We start from the raw sequence: 25,624 nt of genomic DNA, 5'->3' as shown, positions 1-25,624 counted from the left end.
ATATAATATGGGGGCCTAATTTTCTTTTCTTTTTTTTCTCTTTCTTCCTGTTTTTTTTTTGAAATTATGCAAAGTTTAGGATAAAGAGGTAAAATAAAAAAAAGCTGTTGGGAATGAAGGGGATCTATTTTCTTTATGAGTAAACCAAGTTGGTATAACATTCTTGGAAAGAAATTTCACAAAATATAATAAGAGCATTTAAGAGCCTTAAAAATTCCATGCTTTGTCTGGAAAGTTACCTAAGATTAAAGCAATTATAGTCAGATATGTTTATTACTATTATGATAGAATAAAAAATAGAGCTCAGACTTTCAATTTTAGAAAGACAGACCGTTACTATGGAATGATTTGTGTCCTCCCATCTCCAAAATCCACATGTTGAATCCCTAATCCCCAAAGTGACTGCATTTGAAGATAGAGCTTAAAGGCTTAAAGGAGGTAACTAAGGTTAAATGAAGTCATAAGGATGAGGCCCTGGCCCTACAGGACTGGTAGTCTTATAAGAAGAAGGAGAGATCTCTCTTTCCATCTCCCTTCCCGCCACCCCCCCCAATCCTGTATATATGCCATATGAGCACACAGTGAGAAGGTAGCAATCTACAAACGGGGAAGAAAGCTATCAGCAGTAACCGAATTGGCTGGCTCCTTGATCTTGGACTTTCAACCTCCAGAACTGTGAGAGATGAAAGTCTCCATTTTTATGTATCCATTAAAATCACTTTGAATGCTTCTTGGGAGCAGCACAGTACATAAATAAATAAGAAATAAACTTTAATGGCTTGAGGATTCAGCCCTCCAAAAATATCTACTTTGGTACAAAAAAGAATAAAATAAAACAAAAACAAATACCACACCCACTGTATAGTACTTTGTTATGGCAGCTCAAGTTGACTAATCCACAATTCCCTCTATTAATTTTGACTAAAAACTCTGAATATATAAATAAACATAGGGAGACTGTGAAAAGTGCAGAGAAGACAGAAGGAATGACATGAGGTCCCTGTGTGTTCCATTTATCTCCTATATTCCAAACTGGGTACTTGAGAAGCACCAATAGGCATAGACCAAAAGAAAAAAAAAAAAGCCCTGAGAAAAGCCTGCTCTATCTAGCCCAGTGACAAGAAGGGCAGCAGGGAGACAGAAAACTTTTAGACAATATCCTTGTATCAGCTAAACACCAAAGAAGAATATCATGTTCCATCACCAACCTCATCAGCAACAGCCAAGTGAGGACTCTAGATGTCCAACGAAATTGTGTATACCAAGAAAACAGTATCCGAAAAAGCAAGAATGACTATATTATTATCAGATCAAATAGACATTAGAGGAAAGAGAATTACAAAAGGCAGACATAAATTTACACATTGGTAAGGGCTCAATCCACCAAAAAGACACAGTAATCATACGTTCTTTCCCACAAACAAGTTGCAGAATATGTGAAACAAAACCAGATAGAAGTGAAAAAAAGGACGAGACAAACCCACAGTTATAGCTGGGGACTTCAACACTCCTCACTCAACAATGGAAGGCAGGACAAATAGACATAAAATCAGCAAAGATACAAAAGAACTTATTAACACACCCTCAACTGAAAAGACCTAATGGAGAGAAAACCCTTCCCCCAACAACAGCAAAAACACATTCTTTTCTTTCTTTCCTTTTTTTAAAAAATTTTATTTATTCATTTGGGGGGTGGGGTGGAGAGAGCTGGAGCAGGGGGAGTGGCAGAGGGAGAAGCAGGCCCCCTGCTAAGCTGGGAGCCTGATGTGGGGTTCAATGCCAGGACACTGAGATCATGACCCAAGCCAAAGTCAGGTGCTTAATCATCTGAGCCACCCAGCCACCCCAACATATTCTTTTCAAGACCCTATGGAGCATATACTAAGACCATATCCTGACTAAGACCATATCCTGAGCCACAGGACAAATCTTGACAACATTTATTAGAATTGAAACTATACAGAATGTGATATGTGCCCACAACAGAATCAAATCAGAAACAACAGGAAGTGTCTCAAAACACTTGGAATCAAACATCAATTTTCTAAATAATCTATGAGCCAAAGAGGAACTTTAGAAGGAATTCAAGACATACACTGAACTGAATGAAAATAAAAAATACATATCAAAATCTGTAAGATGTAGGTAAGGTGGTGACAGGGAAATTTATAGTAGCAAATTGCTTACATTAGAAAAAAGCCTCAAGTCTATAATCTATGATCACCTCTCAACTAACTAGAAAAAGAAGAGAAAAATAAACCCATAGTAAGTAGAGGGAATGGAACAATAAAGATAGGAACAAAAATCAAGGAAAGCGAAAAGAGAAAAAAAGTAGGGGAAATCAATGAAGCAAAAATCTACCTCTTTGAAAAGATCCATAAAATTGACAAACTAGTATCGGGAATGAATCTGAGTATATCACTACATGCTCTGGAGACGATAAAAGAATGATAAAATGACAAGGGGATACTATAAACAACTCCTCATACATAAATCCAATTCCTTGGAAAGCACAAACTACTAAATTTTAACCAAGAGGAAACAGATAAGCTGGATAGCCCTGAAACTATTTCACAAACTAAATTAATAATTTAAAAACATTCTTAAATGAATTCTCTAGACCCTGATGGTTTTACTACAGAATTTTATCAAACAATTAAAAAAGAATTAATACTAATTCTATAACTCTCTCCCAGGAAGCAGAGGATGAGAGAATGTCTATTAACTCATTTAAAGAGGCTCATATTCTGAAACCAAAACCACAAAGATAGTACCCCTCCAAGAGAAAGAAAAAATAACTACAAATTACATTCCCTCATAAACAGACATAAAAACCCTTAACAAAACATTAGCAAATATAATTCAGCTGCATATTTAAGTAATTATACACATGACCAAGAGGGGTTTAGTCCATGGGTGCAAAGCTGGTTTAGTAATTCAAAAGTGATCAGTGGAGTGATATTCCATTGTATATATGGACCACAACTTCTTAATCCATTCATCTGTTGAAGGGCATCTCGGTTCTTTCCATGATTTGGCTATTGTGGACAATGCTGCTATGTACATTGGGGTGCATATGGCCCTTCTCTTCACTACGTCTGTATCTTTGGGGTAAATACCCAGTAGTGCAATGGCTGGGTCATAGGGTAGCTCAATTTTTAACTTTTTAAGGGACCTCCACACTGTTTTCCAGGGTGGCTGTACCAACTTGCATTCCCATCAACAATGTAGGAGGGATCCCTTTTCTCCACATCCTCTCCAGCAATTGTTGTTTCTTGCCTTGTCCTCAGCTATCAGAAAGAACGAGTTCTCAACATTTGCTGCAACATGGATGGCACTGGAGGAGATAATGCTAAGTGAAATAAGTCAAGCAGAGAAAGACAATTATCATAGGATTTCTCTCATCTATGGAACATAAGAACTAGGAAGATCGGTAGGGGAAGAAAGGGATAAAGAAGGGGGTAATCAGAAGGGGTAATGAAGCATGAGAGACTGTGGACTCAGAAACAAAGTGAGGGCTTCAGAGGGGGGTGGGGGAATGGGATGGACTGGTGATGGGTAGTGAGGAAGGCACGTGTTGCATGCTGCACTGGGTGTTTTACGCAACTAATGAAACATCGAGCTGTACATCGGAAACCAGGGATGTACTGTATGGTGACTAACATAATATAATAAAAAAAAATTAAAGAAAAAAAGTGATCAGTGGAATCAACCATATTAAGAGCGTAAAGAGCATGATTATATCAATTGATACGAAAAGAGAGAACGATAATTTTCAACACTCATCCATAATAAAAACGTTCAGAAAACTAGAATAGTAAGGAAATTCCTCAGCCTGATAAAGAACATCTACAGAAAAATTAAGCTAGAGTTATACTTAATGGTAAAAGGACTGAATGTTTTCCCCCTAAGATCAGGAACAAAGCAAAGACACCTGTTTTCAACACTCTTATTCAACATAACACTGGAAGTCCTCACCAGGAAAATAAAGGAAATAAAAGGAATAAAGATCAGAAAGAAGGAAAATTGTCCCTATTTGAGTCGACATGACAGCAGAAATCATCCACATGATTATGTAGAAAAAAAATCTGAGGAAGTCTCTAAAAAAAAACAAAACCCCCCCCAACAAAACAACAACAACAACAAACAACAACAACAACAAAAACCAGCTCCTAGAATACATGAGTTCAAGGTCAGAGGATACAAGTTCACCATTAAAAAAATAAAATAAATTATGTGTCTAATATACTAGCAATAAACATATGGAAACTGAAAACAATACCATTTATAATCACTCAAATAAATGAAACTCGAATATAAATCTAACAAGACATTTATGGGACTTTTATGCTGAAAATTACAAAATGCTGATGAAAGAAATCACAGAGGATTTAAATATGAGACACATACCGTGATCATGGATTGGAAGACTCAACATAGGATGTCAATTCTCCCCAAAATGATCTGTAGGTTTAACAAAATTCCTATCAAAATTCCAGTAAGTTATTTTGTAGACATAGACAAGGTCATTCTGCAATTGATACAGACAGGCAAAGGAATTAAAGTAGCTTAAACAATTTTGAAGAAAGAAGAATAAAGTGGGAGAAAATACTCAATGTTTAAGTCTCACTGTAAAGCTAAAGCAAGGAAAACAGTCTAGTATTGGTGGAGGGAGAGACGCAGAAATCAACAGAACAGAACAGAGAACCCAAGCATAGACCCACACGAATACAGTAATTCCCCAGCCCTTATCCAAGATTTAACTTTCTGTGGTTTCAGTTACCTGGCGTCCAGAGGCAAATCATCCTCCTTCTGATGTACTGTAAGAAGGTCAATAGCAGCTTAAGTCTATGTTACAATGCCTACATCATTCGCCTCACATCATCTTTACAGTGAAGCATTTTATTATCTCCCATCATCACAAGAAGAAGAAAGTAAGTACAGTACAACTGGATATTTTGATAGACCACATTCACATAAACTGTTACTACAATATATTTTTATAATTGTTTTATTTTATTATTATTATTGTTATTTTTGCTGTGCCTAATTTATAAATGGAACTTTATCATAGTATATATCTACAGGAAAAATAAACATAGTATATTTAGGGTTCAGTACTAACTGTGGTTTCAGGCATGCAGATCGCCACTGGGGGACTTGGGAATGTATCCCCCATGGATAAGAAGGGACTACAGTACGCCCAACTGATTTTGACAAAGGTGTGATACACAAGGGAAGAATACAGCCTTTTCAACAAATGGAGCTGGAGCAATGGGAAAAACCGTAAGCAAAAAGATGAACCTCTACCTAAGCTGCACCTGTTATTCAATAATTAACTCAAAATGAATTACAGACTTAGATGTAAAACTATAAAGCTTGGGAGAAAATCTTGGGGACTTGGGTCTAGGCTAAGAGTTCTTAGACTTGATACCAAAAAATAATCCATTAAAGAAATATTTGATGAACTAGACTTCATTAAGTTTTTTTTTTAAATGCTCTGTGAAAGACTTTGCTAAGTATGTGAAAAGACACCCCACAGAAAGGCAAAAGTATCTTCAAGTGGCATGTCCAACAAATGACTCCTATTTAGAACATATGAAGGACTCTCAAAAATCAACAGTAAAAATTAAATGAATAATAAAAAAAGCAACAATCCAATTAGAAAGGAGGGCAAAATACATGAACAGAAATTTGATTAAAGAGGATATACAGATGACAGATGAATATATGCAAAGATGTTCAGCCTCATTAGCCATTATGGAAATGCAAATGAAAACCACAATGAGATATCACTACATGCTTATCAGAATAAAAAATAGTAATAATATCAAACCCTGGCAAGGACACAGAGTAACTCAGTCACTCATACATTTCTGGGGGTAGAGGGGAATGTAAACAGTACAGATACTCTGAAAAAGAGTGTGGCAATTTCTTGTAGAACTAAACATACACTTATATAAGCCAGCAATAGCCCTCTTATATAATTCATACCAGATAGATGAAAACTTATATTCACATAAAACACATACACAAATGTTCACAGGAGATGCGTTTATAACAGCTAAAGACTGTAAACACCCCAAATGTTCCTCAATGGATAAATGGGTAAACTAACTGTGGTACACCCATACCACTGAGTGCTATTCAGGATAGGAAGATTGATCTCGGTGTACACTTTTAAAAAAAATTTCTTGTGAATCTATAATTATTTCATAATAAAGGTAGATTTTTTTTAAATTAGAAACTTACCAGATATCCAACAATGATCAATTAAAATCCATCTTTTTTAAATAATTTTTTACTATGTTATGTTAGTCACCATATAGTACATCCTTAGTTTCTGATGTAGTGTTCCATGTTCTCAATGAACTATTATGTCACAATTAAAATGATGATTAGGAAAAGTCCATGGAAACATGGAAAATGTTTATGATGACTGAAAAATACAGTCATTATAGTCACATAAAAGCCTATTAAGTAGATGCACTGAAGGAAGACATATAAAATGAAATTTAGCTGTCTAGGGAAGGAGGGAAAGAAATTAAGCATTTTAACCTTGTTATGGTCATTGGTGGTAGTCTTCTGAAATATGAAGAGGTCCTTCTTTACCTGGCCCTCAATCTGAAGTTAGCTTTCATAATAAAAAAGGTCAACAACGACAAGATAAAAAGTGACAACATCTGCTGGAAGGTCAGAAGATACTATAACCTTCAACCCCAGATGCTACTGCCACCGGTCTTCAGTAAGTCTTTTGGAGGCACCATCTGGAAGACCATAAAATGAGTGGAACCCATACTACATTCTGCTTACCAAGAACATCAAAGGACTATGTTGTAATCATAACACATCTGTTGATTACAAAATGTGTAAAGAATCCTGTAATCATTCACTAAAGTTGTCTAGCATTAATGCATCCCTGGGAAAAATGAGAAGCGCTCACTAGGTAAGTACCGGAGAGAAACGTTCAGATGACTAGACTCAAGCTCTCATTGGTTCTTTTGCCGTAGCCTCCAACGGCATGAGCATAATTCAGCTTTCAGTTGGTCTTTCTCTGGACAGAAAGAGGCAGACAAGAATATAATTGAGATTAGTGTATGGGCTGAAATTCAGGACTTCCAGCCACCAAATTTTTGCTAGCTTCCATCTAATTAAAGGAATGTAAGCAGGAATTAGTGCTCAGCCAGCTGAGTCTTTCAAAGTTTGGTCTGGGGACCACATGTGGCAGAGTCCTGAGCTGCACTTCACACCCGCTGTATCAGACTCTGAGGGAGGTAGAAATGAAGTCTCCATTGTTAACAAGTATTCAAGGAGATTCCTAAGGCAGAGAAGCAGCTGGAAAATCACAACAGAAAAGTCAAAATGGGCAGCAGGATGAAGAAGACCCTTATAGGCCACACGGATTCAGAGGGCCACCAAAGGAACACTGAGCAAACAGCCTGAGAATTTTCAAAGCTAATCTATTGTCTCTTTGTGGACCCTTTGACCTGGTACATACGGACTGTAGATGTGGTTCTAGAGCCAGACCCAGGAACCTTCCCTAGCAGTCCCTGTGCTGCATCCTGCTTCCAACGTCTGGGTGGCCACATGGGGAAGAGGGTTGGGAAGAACACACATGCCACTTCTGGCTGTTTTACTATCTTTGAGGTGCTTTGGTGAATTTTTATAGTTTTTCTCACAACGGTATGGGGCATTTGTACCAGATTTATTCCTCTGTATCTCAGGGTTATCTGAGATCCTTTACTCCATGTTGCTATTCACTGATGTGTAACTCAGCTGTTATCTTGTCTTCCTTGCTCTACTCTCTTATTAGCTCAAAGTTTGTCAGCTAATTCTATTCTTAGGTAAATAATCAACTAGGAGCAGTGACAGTGTTATGTCTTCCTCTGTAATATTTAGATCTCTTATTTTTAATTTGCTCTGGCTAGGGCCTTCCAGCAGACCGCTGACAGCAGGAATATCTGGAATCTTTGCTTTATCTCTGACTTGGATGTGAATCCGTCTAACTTTTCAACAGTCAGCTTTATGTTTGTGGGAGTTTTCCTGTGATAATATTTATCCAATCATGAAAGTTTTCTTCTAGTCTTAGTTTATAATGTGTTTTGATCAAGGATTGTAGCTGAATTTAAAAAGTTTTCTGTCAATTGAGATTTTTGTCTTTGTTTCTTTGTTCAACATGGATATGGAGTGAATTCCATTAGCAAGCCTACCAAGTTAATCCATCTTGGCATACCTGGGATAAAATTTATTTGGTCTTTTTCACCTAATGCACTGCTGGAATTTATCTGCCAGTATTTCATTTAGAATATCTGCATCCATATTCACATGCAAGATTTGTTGATAGTTCTCTTCTATTTAGATGTCTTTACCATGTTAATTTATATCAGTGTTATACATTTTCCATCTTTTATGCATGTTCTAGAATAATTTATATAATGTAGATTTATCTATTCTTGAAGATATAAAATTCAGATGTAAAATGTGTCCTGTAAAATGTAAGTCTCTGCCTACTTTTTCCATTTTTTAGTGTATTTTTAAATCTATCCTGATTTTCTACTCTTTAGGTATATTTAGTAATTTACATTCCCCTAGAAAATCACCCATTTCAACCAGGTATTATATATATATACACATATATATATATTCTTTCAATTATATATATTTTTTCTTTCATTTATTCATTTAGGGTTTTTTTATGTTTTCAAAGAACTAGATTTTATTTTCTTTTGTCTAAATGTGTATTTGTTTGTTTTGTATCTTTTAAAAATCATTTCTGCTTCTGTCTTCACTAATTCCTTCCTTCTGCTTTCTTCAGGTTTATTTTTATATGCATTTTCTAACTTTCTGATGTACAGATTTACTAACCAAATTTCAAACTTCCTTGTTTTCTAATTTGTGCTTTGACAGTATCTCCCTGGTCTTGTTATGTTCACTCTCATTGTCATTCATTCCTTAAAAGATATTTCTTGAAAGGTTCTATAAGCCAAGATTAATTTGAGAGTGTCTTTTAAAAGCTTAAGAGCAGGTTATAGCTACATATGCACACAGAATATCCTATCATAATCCCTCTGTTGTTATTCTTCTTTTAGCATTTGACCACAGAATATGAGCTATGTGAGGTCTATTTTTTAGAATACACTAAATATTATTTGTGGTTCAAAAATATTTTTTTACAAATATTTCAAGTGTTTAAAAGTATTTCTTGTTTGTCGAATGTGAATCTCTCTCTGTATGTCTTGGTTCAGTCTTATCATCTATTTTATTTCATCCTATTAACCATATTTTTTTTTCTCCTGAGATTCTGTTTTTGTCTGTGTCTCCTATGTGTTTCATCAGGATTAGTTGCAAATATCTTGAAGCTACATCGTTTGCCACATAACTGCTCATTACCACTTTGTTTACTCAGTAACTTTGCCTTTAATCAATATAAAAAGATTCATTCTGTTCCTTTTTATGCCTTTTGTGTTTTATTTTTGTTTTTGTTTGTTGAATAAGAACATTGCTAAGTTACGTGTCTTTTTCTGGCCCTTTCCAGACATAACTTTTTCAAGTCCTTTATTTTCATTCTGCTGCATCATTTTGAATAAAATCCGTCCTCTGTATTTAGCCTACAATTGGAGTTTTGTTTGTTTTTCTAACCCAATCAGAGAGTCTAATTTATTTTTAGGAATTGTTATGAGATTTAAGCATCTACATTTTTTATGATTGACTATTTTAACTTAGTTCTGCTTTTCTATTGTCATTTTACCATATTTTCTTATATTGTTTCTTATTTTTCTTTTTTTTTTCTTTTTTTTTTTAAAGATTTTATTTATTTATTCGATAGAGATAGAGACAGCCAGCGAGAGAGGAAACACAAGCAGGGGTAGTGGGAGAGGAAGAAGCAGGCTCACAGCAGAGGAGCCTGATGTGGGGCTCGATCCCAGAACGCTGGGATCACGCCCTGAGCGTGAAGGCAGATGCTTAACCGCTGTGCCACCCAGGCGCCCCTGTTTCTTATTTTTCTATTCCGGTATTCGGCTGGAGTGTAACTCAGCTGTTACTGAGTACTGGCTGATTTCTTTATTTTGTGTCTAGTGGCCTGGAAGTTATTATACCATGCCTGTCCACCTAATATCTACTGAAATATGCAACACATAAATTTACTTGTACTTTTTGTTCATTCTGTACATTTAACTATGGTAACTATCTCTACCATACACAAACCAGAAAACAGCAAACTTCCACGTCACTCCTCTCAATCTCCTACTGACTCAAACCTCTTATTATTTTATTTAAAATATTATCGAATATTTATTTTCATTTTTTAAAAGACCTCTATTTATTTATTTGACAGAGAGACACAACAAGAGAGGGAACACAAGCAGGGGGAGTAGGAGAGGGAGAAGCATGCTTCTCGCCGAGCAGGGAGCCTGATGTGGGGCTCAATCCCAGGACCTTGAGATCATGACCTGAGCTGAAGGCAGACGCTTAATGACTGAGCCACCCAGGTGCCCCTAAAATATTATCAAATATTTAAACTTAACTATGACTTCTAGTGTTTTCTTTGGTCATGACTGCTGACTGTATTCCATGCTTGCCTCTTTTTTGGTTTCATCTCATTTTGTTGAGTACATCCTTGAGTAAATAACTCAAGTCTTCACAAATTCAAAACTACCTTAGTTTTTGCCAGAGTAGTTCAGTTCAGCGAAATATTTTATTTTGAAAATAATTTACCTCTAACACTAGAAAGTAATGCTCTATTAACTTTGGCGAGTCTGTTTCTTGTTATAAAGATCTTTCACTTTGAGAGCTCTGAGAGGTTTTCCTTTCATCCTCAATGTTTTTAAATTTCATCATGATATTCAAGATATGTCTCTTTTTGTTTACCCTACTTAGTATTCAGTATGCTCTTGATACATGAAGAGACAAATACAACTGTCCCATTTCAATTCACTGGGGAAAAGATGGAATGCTCACTAAATCATGTTAATCATTTCCTATTCTTTAGAGTGAAATAAACTTAGACTCTACCTCATACCATACAGGAAAATTTCAGGGGGAAAAAAAAAAACCTCACAAAATAAAAAAATCAGCTGTTTGGTTTGCTTTGGAATGGAAAGTGACAGAGAAAAGAGAAGGACAATGTCTAGGTTAATTCATTTCTCAGGCAACATCCATGTATATTTTATGGCCCATACCAAACACTCCCACCCCAAACAACCAGAATCCATGTATGTATATATGCATGTATGTATGTATTTGTTGTTGGGAAGAGCGATCGGTCCATCCAGACAGGGTGAGTTCCCAGTGCTATTACCCAAGTTGTGGCCTCCAGCTATTTAGTCCCTACTGGAGCCACCTAATGGCCCCAGTAGTGAACCTGTTCACAGTAATTTGATGCTCTCCAGTGCTATTTGCCACACTAACTTTTGGGGATAAAACATGTGTACAGAACATGGCCTCCCTGACAGAGATCACTGGCCAGTGGGGAGGAAGGAGAGTGTTAAGCCTGATTTTCCATGGAGCATGCTGATCAGAAACAGCAAGTCACTCCATGACCCGTAGTGGGCCACGCAGAGACAGTCCCAGTGGAGAAGCCTGGCCAGACTGATCTGGATTCCCATTGTAGTTCATCCTGACCTTATTATCTTATTCTTCATCCCCCTCCCTTGCATTAAAAGCAAATGCCTGCAACATTTGATCCCTTCCAAGATCGTCTCCCACCACCTCTTTAAAAGTCTTCTGCGTGCCATGGCCTAACTTCATATTTTCTCATGAAAATGCCCTATCATGGCACCCATGTCTTAATCTAACTGTTCTCACTAGGTAGCCACTGTCCCAAAGTGAGAAGATCACATAAATTATTGTCTAAACTGAATTACTCTTGGAAGTGAAAGGGGCATTATTAATAGGTGCACCAAGACAGCAGGCCGAACCCAGGACTGTCCCAGGCTCCCAGGCAGACAGGTCTGGTACGGCCACCCTCCCACAAACAAGTACTCCCCTCCTCCCTCTGGAAGGGGATCTCCCTCTTTCAGAGCTTTCTAAGATGGCAAATTGCCGACACATCATTTCTCCTCTGAAAGATGATCTTTTGAGCCCTTGTCATACCCATGAAGAAGGTGTCAAGTATTGGGAAAAGTGAAAGGGTTTGGAGTCAAGGCTGTGGTTCTATGTTAACAGGCCGTTTAGTCTCAGAAATAGCTGAACTTGGAATAGTAATTTCATGAAATCAAATCAGATGAGACCACCCAGGGTAAAGTGATTTTTTACTGATTACAAGTGCCTTCAGGGCATTGAACGTGTGTCCTTTTAGAAGCACAGCATCTCACACATAGTAGGTCCTCAGAAAATTCCTCTAAGCTAAACTGATAGCATCAGCCACATCAGACCTGTGGCACTGGCTCACAAGTAATGTCCCGGTTCCTCCAGGTTTTCATACAGTCCCATACACTCTAGGGAGCACATTCAGCTAAGGCCCCAAACTCCGTAGTTGAGGTTGTGAGAGCTTGCTAAGGAGGACCAGTTTCTCTCATGTGTCTCTTCCTGTGAATCACAAACCCCGATGTGCACCCCCAGACAGGCAGCCTCGAGCACAGCGCTATGCGGGGGCAGTGCAAATTCACAGGGACCCGCACAGCAGTCTGAGGAGCGCAGGCAAGGGCTGACCTTGCCCCTGTCCCCAGCTGTGCTACCTGCCCCACCCCTCCCTCAGGCGGCTCATGATGATGACTGAACTTCCCATTGAATTCCTGTCTCACGTATTTATTACACAGACCCTTACAATCATGTTGGCTCTGTGTCCGATGTCACTAAGATCAATAAGCTCATCTCCAAAAGCCATGCTCTTGGACTCAATCAGTCTCGCAGGCCCTCAGGGTGCAGGGAGGGGGCGGGTGCTCAGTGGACTGGCCCTGCGCCACAGGCAGAAAGACCGTTTGCCTGGGCCATCTGGATGCAAAGCCCTCCCTAGAAAACTCTGCTCGCTGCAGCACCTGGCTCTGTTTGAAATTCTGCTCAAACCCTTGCACAGTGGTTTGCATTTTGTCATCCCACTCTGGCTGGCAAGGGATTTGGTTAAAGAAAAGTTGGATGTCAGATGCTCTGAAACTGGGAAGAGACAGACTCACCTTTCCAGAAGGAAAAACAAAAGAGAGGCCCAGAGAAGGTCTAAGAGTAGAGTCGACTCAGAGGGAGGGAGAGAGGAATTATTTTGGTTTGTCCAACTTAAAGAAAAATAAAGGATCTCTAAAAGTATGACCAGAGGCAGGCCAGCCTGAGGTACATCAGACTCTGGAGTTGGGCCCACCCTGCTGGGTGACTTTGGGCAAGTGGCTGAACCTTTCTGAGCACCAGTTTCCTGTTCTGAGAAATGTGGATACTAAAGACTGACTTTGGAGTCATTCAGCCCTTGCAGAAAGAGTGGAACCAGGCAGAGGTGCTAAAGGTCCAGTAGGGACAGTCTGTGATGTCCAGTGCAGACAGGCTAGCCTCTGAGTCAGCTTGAAGTAGACAAGTATCTGGGCTGACAGTAGCTGAGTGACGACATGTGTTCACATGCCCTTCCCCTCTCAACATGATCAAGAACCTAGAGGAAATAATAGAAGCAAAACAAATCCACTGCCATCGGCTGGGAGCCGTGTACCAGCAGAGCACGGGTAACTTCTGGACAAAATAACCATGGGATGGGAATCAGTTAGTAGGAGAGAAGTCAGAAGGAAAATATGAATAAGTATATTGACAATTATTCAGAGCAAAAAGGAGATGAAATTCTACAAAAAGGATGAGAGCCTCTCTCATCTCACTCACGATAAAAGCCAAGACCTCCAACACTTAGGCCACATCCCGTCATGTCTCTGACCTTCTCTACCCACGCGGCTCCAGCCACACCCCCCTTGCGTTCCTGGACAGACCAGATACCATGTTTCTGTCTCAGAGTGATCAAAAAAGATAATTTTTTTCAAAGATAGAAGCATGACACTTGCACGAAATATAAAATGAACATATATCAAAGTTTTTACTTAAGTCATAAATTAACGAGGGAAGAAGCAAGGTGTCAAAAACCAATTCTAAGGAACATCCAAAAAGCAGACACATACAAAGGCAATCAGGAGTGCAGATCAGATCTGTTAACAGGGGAATCAGTCCACCAGACAAAATTCATTTTTTTCTCTACGCACTGCAGTCACTTGCATCACTATGGTTTCCTAGAACTTACAGAGTTGAAAAGTAGTTCAAAGACCATGACAGAGTCCAAGATAGTTTCTGCTAACCTGGAAGGTGTATGTGGCCACTTGGTCATCTTTCTCTGGTCTGTTTTGTTCTCACATTTCAAGGCTCTTCACAACCTTTCCTGATAGGCCTTGCTCTTTCCATCAAGAACGTTCACCTCCCTGAGGCCATATGACCTGTTCCCCTACCTCCTTCTGGACCTTCTGTTGGCCTCACGTCCTACCCATGGCTCTACCACTCACTATGTGCTCTCCCTGCTTTCTTTTTCTTGGAACCCCTATAATCTGGCATGTGTGCTCCCCTCTTTTCGCTCTCCCTTTCTCTAGAGAGCAGGGATTTCTGTCTGGCTTGATTGCTGCTGTGTCCTCAGATCCTAGGACAGTGTGTGATAACAGCACATAAGCCTTCACTAAATATTGGTTCAGTGAATGAACAAATTAAAAACAAACATCAAAGGGACAGTGATAAGAAAGGGGAGGTTTGGGCAGACAGTTCAGAGGATAGTTTTGGAGATGCACACATAGATTGGCCAGTTCCGCTCACTTCTTGAAAACAGGTGACTGCTCCAACCTCTTCCTACCATACCTTGTTAGAAACAGTCTCCCTCCTGATTAGGTCTGAATGCTTGATAATGCAGATAATGCTGTAACAGCACATCCTAACACCTCCTTCTCTGGGAGGTCCAAAGCTGCAAAATTACCTTTGTTCAACTGGAGATTCTTTTGCATCCAAGAGCTGCTACTGATGTCCTTTCAGGGATGGCCTCCTGCCCCAGCCCCACCCCCACACCAGCCATGACTGCATTCTGGGACTTTGAGAACCAGCTCTTTAACCTTCAAGCACATTAACAGTGACAACACTGAATAAGAGATTTGATCCCTAAGATCCCATTCCATACATAGACTGATCTGAAACCATAACACATGAAGCCCACAGCGGGGCTATAGGCACTCACAAAGATGTAGGTTCCGGCTCTTCTCTGCTCTTCTTTGTTACCTGTCTATCTCCTCTCTACTTTGGCTGAGAAACCCACTGAGTCCCTATGATGCTCTCCTTCCTACTTGCATCATTGCTGCCTTCCCCATCAGGAGGGGGAACCAGATTGGAACCTCAATCAGGCCAAGGTGACAACAACTGAAACTTGAGTGCAGTTCATCTGCGCTGTAGCTGACCATGCCGACAGCTGTCCTTCCCAGGCCTGAGGCCCAGACAGCTGCCTATTCCAGGCATCAGCAGACCAGCAAGAGGTTCTGGTCACCAGCGCACACTCGGTCCATGCACGGGGCAGGCAAGCAGAGGTAGTGTCAGGGAGCTGACATTCCTGGGAGCAGCTGTCAACCTATAACAGACAGAAGGCAAACAAACTGAGGGCCTAAGAGGGGAGGGGGGTGGAGGAATGGGATAGACCAGTGATAGGTAGCAAGGAGGGCACGTATTGCATGGTGCACTGGGCGTTATATGCAAGTAATGAATCATCGAACTTTACATCGGAAGCCGGGGGTGTACTGTATGGTGACTAACATAATATAATAAAAAATCATTAAATGAAAAAAAAAAAAGAAGGCAGTTGGCAGATAAACACCCCAGAGGTCTCCAGTGGGAATGGGCCCCACTGCCCAGAGCAGTATCTTGCTTTTTAATGCATCCTATATTGGCTTCCCTCACTTCCCTGTCTTGCTTCCTCTCCCAAATAAACCAGGTGCTGAAATAACTTGTCATAGGTTAACTTCTGGGGGGGGGGGGAACCAAAGACACTTGGAAAGGAAATAAATTCTATTTCACCAGTGACTCACTGATCAGCACACAATTATTGGCCCTCATAGGCTGGATCACATTGTACCCGGGCTTGTCCTGCACACATCATCCTTTCCCCAGACTCTGCTATCAGGTACAGGGTCATGGGAATATGTTACAGAAAGAGGATTATAGCCAGAGGACTCTAGTATCAGAGCCAGACATGAGCCTGAAAACACGCAAATGCAGTTTTGTAATGCAGGCTGTAAGAAAGGGATGGTTGACACGTCACGCTGTCCTAAAAATACAGAGCCAACAAAAACATCTTTGAATACATTCATCAACAAAGATTCCACTACTATTACTGACTGAACAGCTCAGGAATGGAGAAGCCCAGAGTGACTGAGGCAGTCACCTGTGGTTGCACAGTACATGGAAAGCCAAGGTGTCACTGCAGTTCAGGCTTTCTTCTGCAAGCCGACTGCTGATAAGTGATGCCATTCATTCCATCCAAATGGGAAAATCATGAAAAGCTATCCGCCATTGCTACTCACTTTGAGCAAGATTGTGTTCAGAAAAATCCTTGAACTGCAGGCTTAAAGTAAAGCAGAATAAAGCAACCAAGAAACTACTGGGATCAGCATCCAGCAGTGATGCTTTTATCAGCGCCCGTCCTCTCCTCGGAGCAACCCGGCCAGCTGGCTGGCAGCACTGGAACTTGTTCACCATCCATCAGGGAAATAAAGCAGCCCATCCCAGAAATGATGCAGAGATGGCTGTTTTGCAGTGACCCACCCTCTTCAAAGCACAGAAAATGTATTATACTCCCAAAACCGTTAGTGGCTCACACTTGGACTCCATTATCAAACCAGAATAGAGCAAGAAATGTGATGGACATGTTTGTGAGGCTCCCCCTAACCTGAATCAATGCTCCTTTCAAAACCATGGCTTACCCAGAATGATGGCATGCCCCCCCTCCTTAAGGAAAAGCTCCCCCTGCAAACACAACATGTTAATGACCCATCACGCAAGCCTACTGAGAGAACATACCATTTGGAGTGCCTGGAAGCTGGCAGAAAGTATTAAGCTCAACATCTCTCAAAATCCCCAATAACAGAATATCAGAAGGTCAGGATCCTATTAAATTCAAGCCTGCTTTTGCTACTTCCTGTGTCAATTTTTTGGCTCCGTCACAGGTTCATATTTTTCACCTTGCCAATAGGATTTCTTTCCTTTCTTCTCTTGCTGTTTTTAGCAGCACCCATGTCACATGGACCCATCCTTCCTCCCCTTAATTCCTGCCTCCTCCCTCCCTCCTTCCACCCTTTCTGTGCATAAACACTTATTAAGCACTCTCTAGCACATGGGGGACAGGAACGCTTTTCTATGACAAGCATGACAGACAGACACACCAGGGACTCAGTGGGATGACAGAAGGGTGAACATTCCATGTCAGGAGCGGAGCTCATGAAGACGCCCTGTAGTGGGAAAGAGTCCAGACACACCAAGGAGCCGAAAGACAAACTTCTACCTGGGGAGCAGTGGGTGTAAGAGGCAGCTGCAGGGGGTGGGTCAGGCCACTCCTACCTGCTGCCCAGGCCTTGAGACTTGTGTCCAGATAGCAGAGGTAAGCCAGTGAATAGAGTCAGGGGATAAGGGGATCACTTTGTATTTGAAAACTATCTCTGCTTGCCTACCTGTGCTCTCTCTCCCTCCTACAGGTCCCTCCACGGTGCACTTAACTGAGTGCTCCTTCATTACAAATGTCTGTTTTGGTCCTTCATCCCCTCCCCCCCAACTATCTAGTCTGGCCTTCCTGCTTCACCACTTCCCTTCCATAGAGCATACCTTTGTCTTCCTTTCCCTCCCTCCCTGTGTCCCCTGGAGAGGTGAGGTTGACTTCTGCTCCCCTGATCCAGGCTGAGCTCCTGCCTACTCTACCCAATGGAGTGCAGTGAAGGGGCTGTTCTGGGGTTCTTATGATCAGTCCCTACAGAGCCTGGTTACCCTCATTTCCTTCCTCTCTGAGCACTCCCTGCCACCCCACTGGGGGATGCCTGTGCCTAGTGGAAAGACTTTAGAGGAAGCGGAGACAGCTCAGGTGACAGCCCCAGCTGAGCTCTCACCAGCAGCTGCCATCACCACCAGCCATGGGACTGCGGCCCTCCACATTCCAGCTTGTCTGAGTCCCAGGCCCCCGCTTTTCACCAACAACTCACACACACAGACAGGCATCACATGGGTCCGGTCAGTCCACAGTCTGGTGAGAAGTAATATGCATACATTTTTTAAGACACTGAGTTCAGGGTAGTCTGTCAAACAGCAAACGATAAATGACACTGTGTCTCTGACTGGCTTAAAATATATTCTGTAACCTGCTTGAGCTGCACCATGTTCGTGTGGACACGCAAGCCACATATTTAACCGTTACTTCAGAAAGGAGGTTCATCATCCCATTTCTCAGAAAAACTGAGGCAGCCTCTAGAGATTCCACAATAGAAGCTCGTGGACATGACGGTGCCTGCGTGGCTCAGTCATTAAGCGTCTGCCTTTGGCCCAGGGCATGATCCCAGGGTCTTGGGATCGAGCCCTGCATCGGGCCCCCTGCTCCGCTGGAAGCCTGCTTCTTCCTCTCCCACTCCCCCCGTTTGTGTTCCCTCTCTCGCTGGCTGTCTCTCTCTCTCTGTCAAATAAATAAAAATAAAATCTTTAAAAAAAAAAAAAGAAGCTAGTGGGCATGGCCAATAGGGAGATGGGGAAAAGAGGATAGAAAAAGATAGTTATTTAGAGCTCAAGGGGTAACATGAGAGGAAAGGGGTTCTGGGACCATCGGCTGGGTCAGACATGTGGGGGGTAGCATTATTTCTGAGGACCTGCTCCCTGGTGATGGCAGGTGGAGACTGTACCTTTGCTTCTTGAAATTCAGTTTATATAATGTAGAATTCTTGGTAACTCCTCCTTTGCCAGAACATTAGAATCATCAAACAGCTTATTTATTAGGGTTTGAGGTCCTACATATAAACCATAAGAACCATCTCTACAGCCTTGTTAAGATTCTACCGCATTGTAATATTTATTCTTGATTTCAAATGAAAAAGAACTAAATTAGGCACAACCTAAAACCATTATTGACATTTCCTTCTGAATTGTCATACCATCTTACTCTGAGCAGAAATGCTCATTACCATGCCTGTAAATGCACAACTGCCATTCAGTCTTTGCCAAGTACCACACTAAGCCCGCTAGGTACATCCACAGAGTTATCCCTTCCAAACTCTGTGGAGCTGGCATCGCCTCCATTCTGCAAAGGAGGAATCTGAGACTTCACAGTTACACACATAGTAAATATTACAGCTAGGATTTACAATCCGGACTTCTCCAGTCCTGACTTGTCTTTAAGTAGTCAACTGCAATGCCCCTTAGGGCTAAATTGTGTTCCCCCCAAAAATTCACCTGCTGAAGTCCTAGTTCTTATGTTCAAGTACCTTAGTATGTGGCTGTGTTTGGAAAGAGTCTTTAAAGAGGTAGCTAAGTTAAAATGAGGTCATTAGTGTGGGCTCTAATCCAAAATGACAGTTGCCCTCATAAGAAGAGATTAGAGAGCACAGACATGCACAGAGGGAGGACTGCGTGAAGACATGGGGAGAAGATGGACATCTACAGGTTACAGGTGAGGAGCCTCCGAAGAAACCAAACCTGCTGACACCTTAATCTTGGACTTCCAGCGTCCAAAAGAAAATACATTTCTGTGAGAAAACAAACTTTGTTCTTCCAGTCACTCAGTCTGTGGTATTTTGTTATGGCAGCACTGGGACACTGACAATCCAAACATGAGCCATGGGACTTCATAGGCTTCACCTACTCAGTAGGGGACCACTTACTCTCACTTTAGACATGCTGCAAAACTCAGGTGTCAGAACTAATTTAAGAAGCTGAAGAGTGGCAGCAAATCAAGAGGGAATAATATTCTTCTAGAAACAGGCCCAATGATTCAAATGAAATTTGCCAACAAATTAATAGTTGATATAAGAAAGAATCACCCAGCCTCCTAGAAGCAGTCAGTATAGGGCAAACACGTCAGCTGGTCCCAGAATCACTCTGTGAAAACCAGGGGCAGTGGCCAATGGTCACGCTGTTTCCTAAGTCAGGAAGGCGTGGGGCTTCCTTGTCTTCCAGGTAGGACCAAAGGCGGCAGTTACCACTAGGAAATATCTTTCTTTTATATTAAGCTTGTTATCACATTCTAGACCTTATTGGGAAGAGATGCTCTGGATCCCTATTTTGATTATGCAGTTTAGCCAAAAACTTTACCTATCTACAAATTTTCCCTGCCTGAATACTTGCCTTTTGGGCATCTGGTCTACAAATCAGACAGTCCTGGATTACTGATGAATCCCTCATTTCTTGACCTCAGGAGCAGGACTATTAGAATACGACTGTTATATGCCTTCTGTCAAGTATTCGACCTGCGTCACAAGCTTCCAAGCACAGCTGGAGGTGACAATCCTCATGCACTCAGCTACAGGCAGCAGGGCTCTCCCAGTGCATGTTGGGGAATGCATCACATGAGGACCTGGGTCCAAACAGTGGATTCCAGTCATGCATGCCATGGGCTAGCAGCTTATGCTGTGACCGTGACTGCTGCCATTCAGCTGCAAAGGTACTTCCACATGCAAAAATGCCTCGGTGCCAATATGCACAAAAGTATATATATACCTATAATGCACAGCGCTATAGACATGGCCATCATAGGGAGAGTGCTAGGTAATGCAAGCCTGCATGCCAAGCCAGAGAACACGGCAGAGGGGGGACAGAAAACTTCTCAAAGGCCTGGCCATTCACAAAGCATCATGGGCAGCAATGATCCCAAATTACAGATAATGTGTGTGGCATTTCTATAAGATAACTCAAATATGCTTGGTTGTTACATGTGTGCAAGAATAAAGTCATTTTTCCTTTTGTCCAATGTGCTTACCTGTTATAGAGAAGAATGTCTGGCTTCCAAATCAGGCCATCTGGGAAACGAACAGTCTTCACACCCGGATATTCTGACATATTCCATTGCAAATAGTGATCTGTCCAAGACTGACACACACAGACAATGACATTAGCAGCACTTTGCTTCCCTGCCTACTAATATTTCTTCTACGAGATTATTAGATACATTCAAAGCCAAAATGAGATCCAGATACTTATTTACATAATTGTATTGTTAACTACAAAATATAAGGAAACTGGGAATTAAATAATCTCTTCCAAAATGACCATGAATAGCATAAAAAATCACATTTAAAAACCTGCTGTCACCATGACCACATTCAGACAGTAGCATTAAAGTTAATTCTGGTCCACTGCATGCCCGCAAGCCTTCCCCTCCCACAGCAGATGGGGCTTTTCTAGCCAAATGAGTGACTGCTTTGCTTTCAAAGTTCTCCACTGAAAGGACACTTGGGAAAAATAAATTCACTTATTTGAACTGGAATACGAATTAAGCTGGAAAAAAGGAGAATATTTATTTCCATGAAACAATTTTGTGCAGCTGCTGGGGAACCTCTCAGAACCTTCTAAGGAGGAGTGTGTTTTTGGACTGGAGTTTGTATTTTCATGCAGGAATAGTGCTTCAGATGCCATAACCCAAAAATGCAAACACTTGGCCTTGGTGGTCGAACACAAATCAGGACAAGGGTGCAGATGAGGACTCAGGAAATAGTCATAAACACACCAGCAGGGGTGCATCTCCTCAGGGCCAGGCCTTAAATTGGTTCTTGAGTGACCTTTGCCAGAGGAAGGTCCATGCCTGGGGTCCCTTGTCCCAGGACCACACACCCCAGGCCTACCTGGGGTCCATTAGCTCTATAAAGACTGGTCAGGTAGGATCCCACCTGCAGCTGCTATGCAAACAGCACCACCAAGCTGGGATTGCAGAGCTGGCCCATTTGGACTCAGCAGCTCCTATAAATGTGCCATAATCAGGGCAGACCCCAGTAAAGGCCCCATCCTGTGTCCAGTCTCCGTGGGGCCACCTGTACTCTGGAGCTCAGACCTTCTCAGACTTAAAAAGGTATGTAATGCAACACTTCCAGCTGGGACCACGGCAATGCCCCATAATCAAACATATCATTATTTCTGCAGCAAAACATGCATACTGATACTAAGTCAGAAAAATAAATGCCTCCACTGCATATCTATTTCAGTTTGATTTTTAAACTCCGTGAGTCTGATGCAAAGTTACAAAAACAACATCAAGGGGGGGTAAAAGCCCTTTAATTTTCAAAGCTGTTGAGATTTGGGAATTGCAGCCAAGCGGTAGTGGATCACAGAGCATGTCCCAGAGATCCCACCAACCTCTGGAGAGGACAGGCAAGCATCAGGAATGCTGTCCCACATCTGGGGCCATCTGAAGTGAGATGAGTGGGAATAGTCAGGTGAGTAATGTCACTTTACAGACATGAGCCTCTGAGAATGAAGACTTGTCAATGTATAATGTGCTGGAGAATTGTCTGGGGCATTGAGGATAGAAAGCCACCCCACTGATATTTCTAATTGATGTGGGTGGTTGGTGGAGGGGAGGGGAGGGGAAAAAAAGGGAGGGGAAGGACAGTTCCCAGAGGGCCAGTCTGGTTGAAGCCAGTTTACAGGAATGCCTGGTCATCAACCAAACTGTGTTTGCTCCAGCCTGCCCTGTCTCTGCGCCATTGGCCCAGCGCTCCATTCTTTTTCCTCCTTCGTCCTGGGAATGAGCCCTTCCATACCAAACACCATGATTTCCTTATTAGGATCTCATCTTAGACTGGGATGCTTCTCTGGGTTGGTGACTAATTATCACAGAGCCCTTCACCATCACTATCACCACCATCCTAATCAGGGCTATAGGGCTCCCAGAATGAAGCTGGGCATAGTAGGCAAATGCCCATCCCCCCGCCGGCTGAAATGATGGGCAGAGCAAGGAGGGAAGGCAGGGAGTGGGACTGCTTGGTTGGTGAAACCTCAGCCTCTTCTGAGGGTTCCACATGTGAGCTGCAGGGTGCCTCCCCAGCAATCTCCCCCTCCCTGACTCATGATCTTAGCAGCACGTGTCCCATGGGCATGTATCTGACCGTCTTGTTTGCTCTGTGTTGCGTGTACACCTCACTTCCATGATCCAGGAATGCCAGCATGATAACTATTCCTATTTACAAGAGGAGACTGGGGCACAAAGTAGCAGCATCCTTTCAGTCCGTCACTGGGTCAGGACTCTGGACTGTATTGTTTGACTTCAAGGAGAGTGATAAGTAGGCTCTACCATGGCTGGTTCTTCCAACCCAATGTCTCTGCACTGGCAGACCTCCCACACAACCAGGCAGCCGCTCATCATCCCAGCAGGTGCCTCTCATCTGCTCACTTGAGAGCCAAGCTGGGTCTTCCCCCACCTGCAGGACAGAAAAGGTGGGCTGCAGGGAGAGGTGGAAGTCAGGCAGACCCCAGTTTTCACCAAGGCTGTGGCAGAGCTAGCCGTGTTAGCTCAAGCAGGTTGTTAAACAAAAAAACACAGGCCCCAAATTACTTCGGCCAAGTCACCAAACTGGGGCCTAATACGTAAAACTGCAGATTCCATCGCCCCAGAGATGTAAGTCTTAGAGGGTCAGTCAGGACTCTTCTGACTGGCATCAGTGAGGTCAACTGTCAAAAGGCCCTCTCCATCCCCCAGTGGAAGATGAGGTGATGTGCTTGATAGGGACTCCTAAGGGAGGCGACCTTGCCTAAAACAATCCTTTTTTTAAAAATTTTATTTATTTATTTGACAGAGACACAGCCAGCGAAAGAGGGAACACAAGCAGAGGGAGTGGGAGAGGAAGAAGCAGGCTCCCAGCGGAGCAGGGAGCCCGATGCGTGGCTCAATCCCAGGACCCTGGGATCATGACCTGAGCCAAAGGCAGATGCTTAACAACTGAGCCACCCAGGTGCCCCTAAAACAATCCTTTCTTTTCTCTTGCTTGTAACTTTCTTGCCCGGCCCTCCTTCCTATAAAAACTTTCCATTTTGTACTCCTCCCAGGAGTTCGTCTCTACTTGCTAGATGGGGTGCTGCCCGACTCACGAATTAATCGTTTAAAAAAGCCAATTAGATCTTCAAGCTTACTCGACAAGGTAAATGCCCTCTCTGAGCTGCGGCTTCCTCACAGGGGTCCTGCCTCACAGGGCAGGGCGGTGCTGTGAGAATGAAATGTGTACAGCAGCAGGTCAGTCACGTGGCCCTGGTAGGCATGTGAAAAATGATGGCTTAAAAGAAAAAGAAAAAGAGGGATTCCTCCATTTCACAAGATACTACAGGACAGGAGAGCTGTAATAACCAAGCTTCAACCAAAGGTACAAAAGCACCATCAACTGGGCACAGGGAGCCGTAGAGGGAACCTTGGTGCTGTGTGCCCTTGGAGCAGGATCAGAGCCCAGGACCCCACAGGTTTCCATGAACATATCTGAAGAATGAATATGTAAAAAGGCATGTAAACAAGCATGTTCCAGAAAGAGGTTTTCTTTCTTTTTTTTTTAATTTATTTATTCGACAGAGATAGAGACAGCCAGCAAGAGAGGGAACACAAGCAGGGGGAGTNTGTAAAAAGGCATGTAAACAAGCATGTTCCAGAAAGAGGTTTTCTTTCTTTTTTTTTTTTAATTTATTTATTCGACAGAGATAGAGACAGCCAGCAAGAGAGGGAACACAAGCAGGGGGAGTGGGAGAGGAAGAAGCAGGCTCATAGTGGAGGAGCCTGATGTGGGGCTCGATCCCATAACGCCGGGATCACGCCCTGAGCCGAAGGCAGACGCCCAACCGCTGTGCCACCCAGGCGCCCCCAGAAAGAGGTTTTCTATCCTCTCGAAGCACTCACTCCCCACTCAGACAGTAGGTCCCTGGAGGGCAGAGGTCCTGCACAAAATCTTCCCACAGATAGAGCCTGGCACGTTGGGTACCTGATAATAAGTGTCAACCTAGAAACAAGGCCCACGTTCTTCACCTGAGATCAAAACAGTTGACTAGAAGAAATTTCAAAACACATATGTATGGAGTTTTCTAATGCCAAGTACGTGCTGTCTTTCACACCAACAACCAGTTCTCTGATTCTCTGGACAGGAACTGGGTGTGCGGCCATTCAGTTCAATTCTGATCCTCTCTACCTGGAGTTAGCATCAGATCAATACTCCCAGATCATCTGGAAGAGTGTCTGCTTTTCCTTCTCTTCCTATTTTTGTGGGATCCCTTCTCAATAAATCTTCAAGATATGATTATGTAGGGTTGTTACAGGGACATACAAGGGATGAAAAAAGGGGCCCTGGATCTGAAAGACACCATAGGAACCCTAACCATGGGTCTGAGAACTGGCCTCATTAGCATCCGCCTTGAGCCCAAAGTTAACTTTTTAAGTGTGTGTGCATGCATGTGCATGGAAACATTTATAGCAGGAGAATGAGAGAGAAGAAAGGAAACATTTTCTTTGTTTAAAAAAAAAAGTACATATGGTATAATAAAAAACATATTTGGTCTATATCCCAGGTTCTTCGCACAGGGTTTCTAAACCCTTGGGAATTCCCTGAGGATAGGAGTGTCTCTTGTTATTCATACAGAGCTCCTTCTGAGCTTATTCTAAAGAGGTTATTCTAAAGATGTTAGGTGACTTAGAGTAGGACCCCTAGATCACCTC

General features: G+C 42.2%; 1 protein-coding gene across 1 annotated transcript in view; it reads right to left on the bottom strand.

Moving 5' to 3' along the window:
- Positions 1 to 25,624, bottom strand: part of CHRNA7 (cholinergic receptor nicotinic alpha 7 subunit) — a 119,285-nt gene that overhangs the window by 35,289 nt on the left and 58,372 nt on the right. Inside the window, exon 4 of the mRNA XM_034668905.1 lies at positions 20,924 to 21,033. Coding sequence (XP_034524796.1) covers positions 20,924 to 21,033 — 110 coding nt within the window. The remainder of the gene's footprint in view (positions 1 to 20,923; positions 21,034 to 25,624) is intronic.

The sequence above is a fragment of the Ailuropoda melanoleuca genome, chromosome 9, assembly GCF_002007445.2.
Source record: "Ailuropoda melanoleuca isolate Jingjing chromosome 9, ASM200744v2, whole genome shotgun sequence".
Taxonomy (NCBI): Eukaryota; Metazoa; Chordata; class Mammalia; order Carnivora; family Ursidae; genus Ailuropoda; species Ailuropoda melanoleuca.
This window is presented reverse-complemented; position numbering and strand designations above follow the sequence as displayed.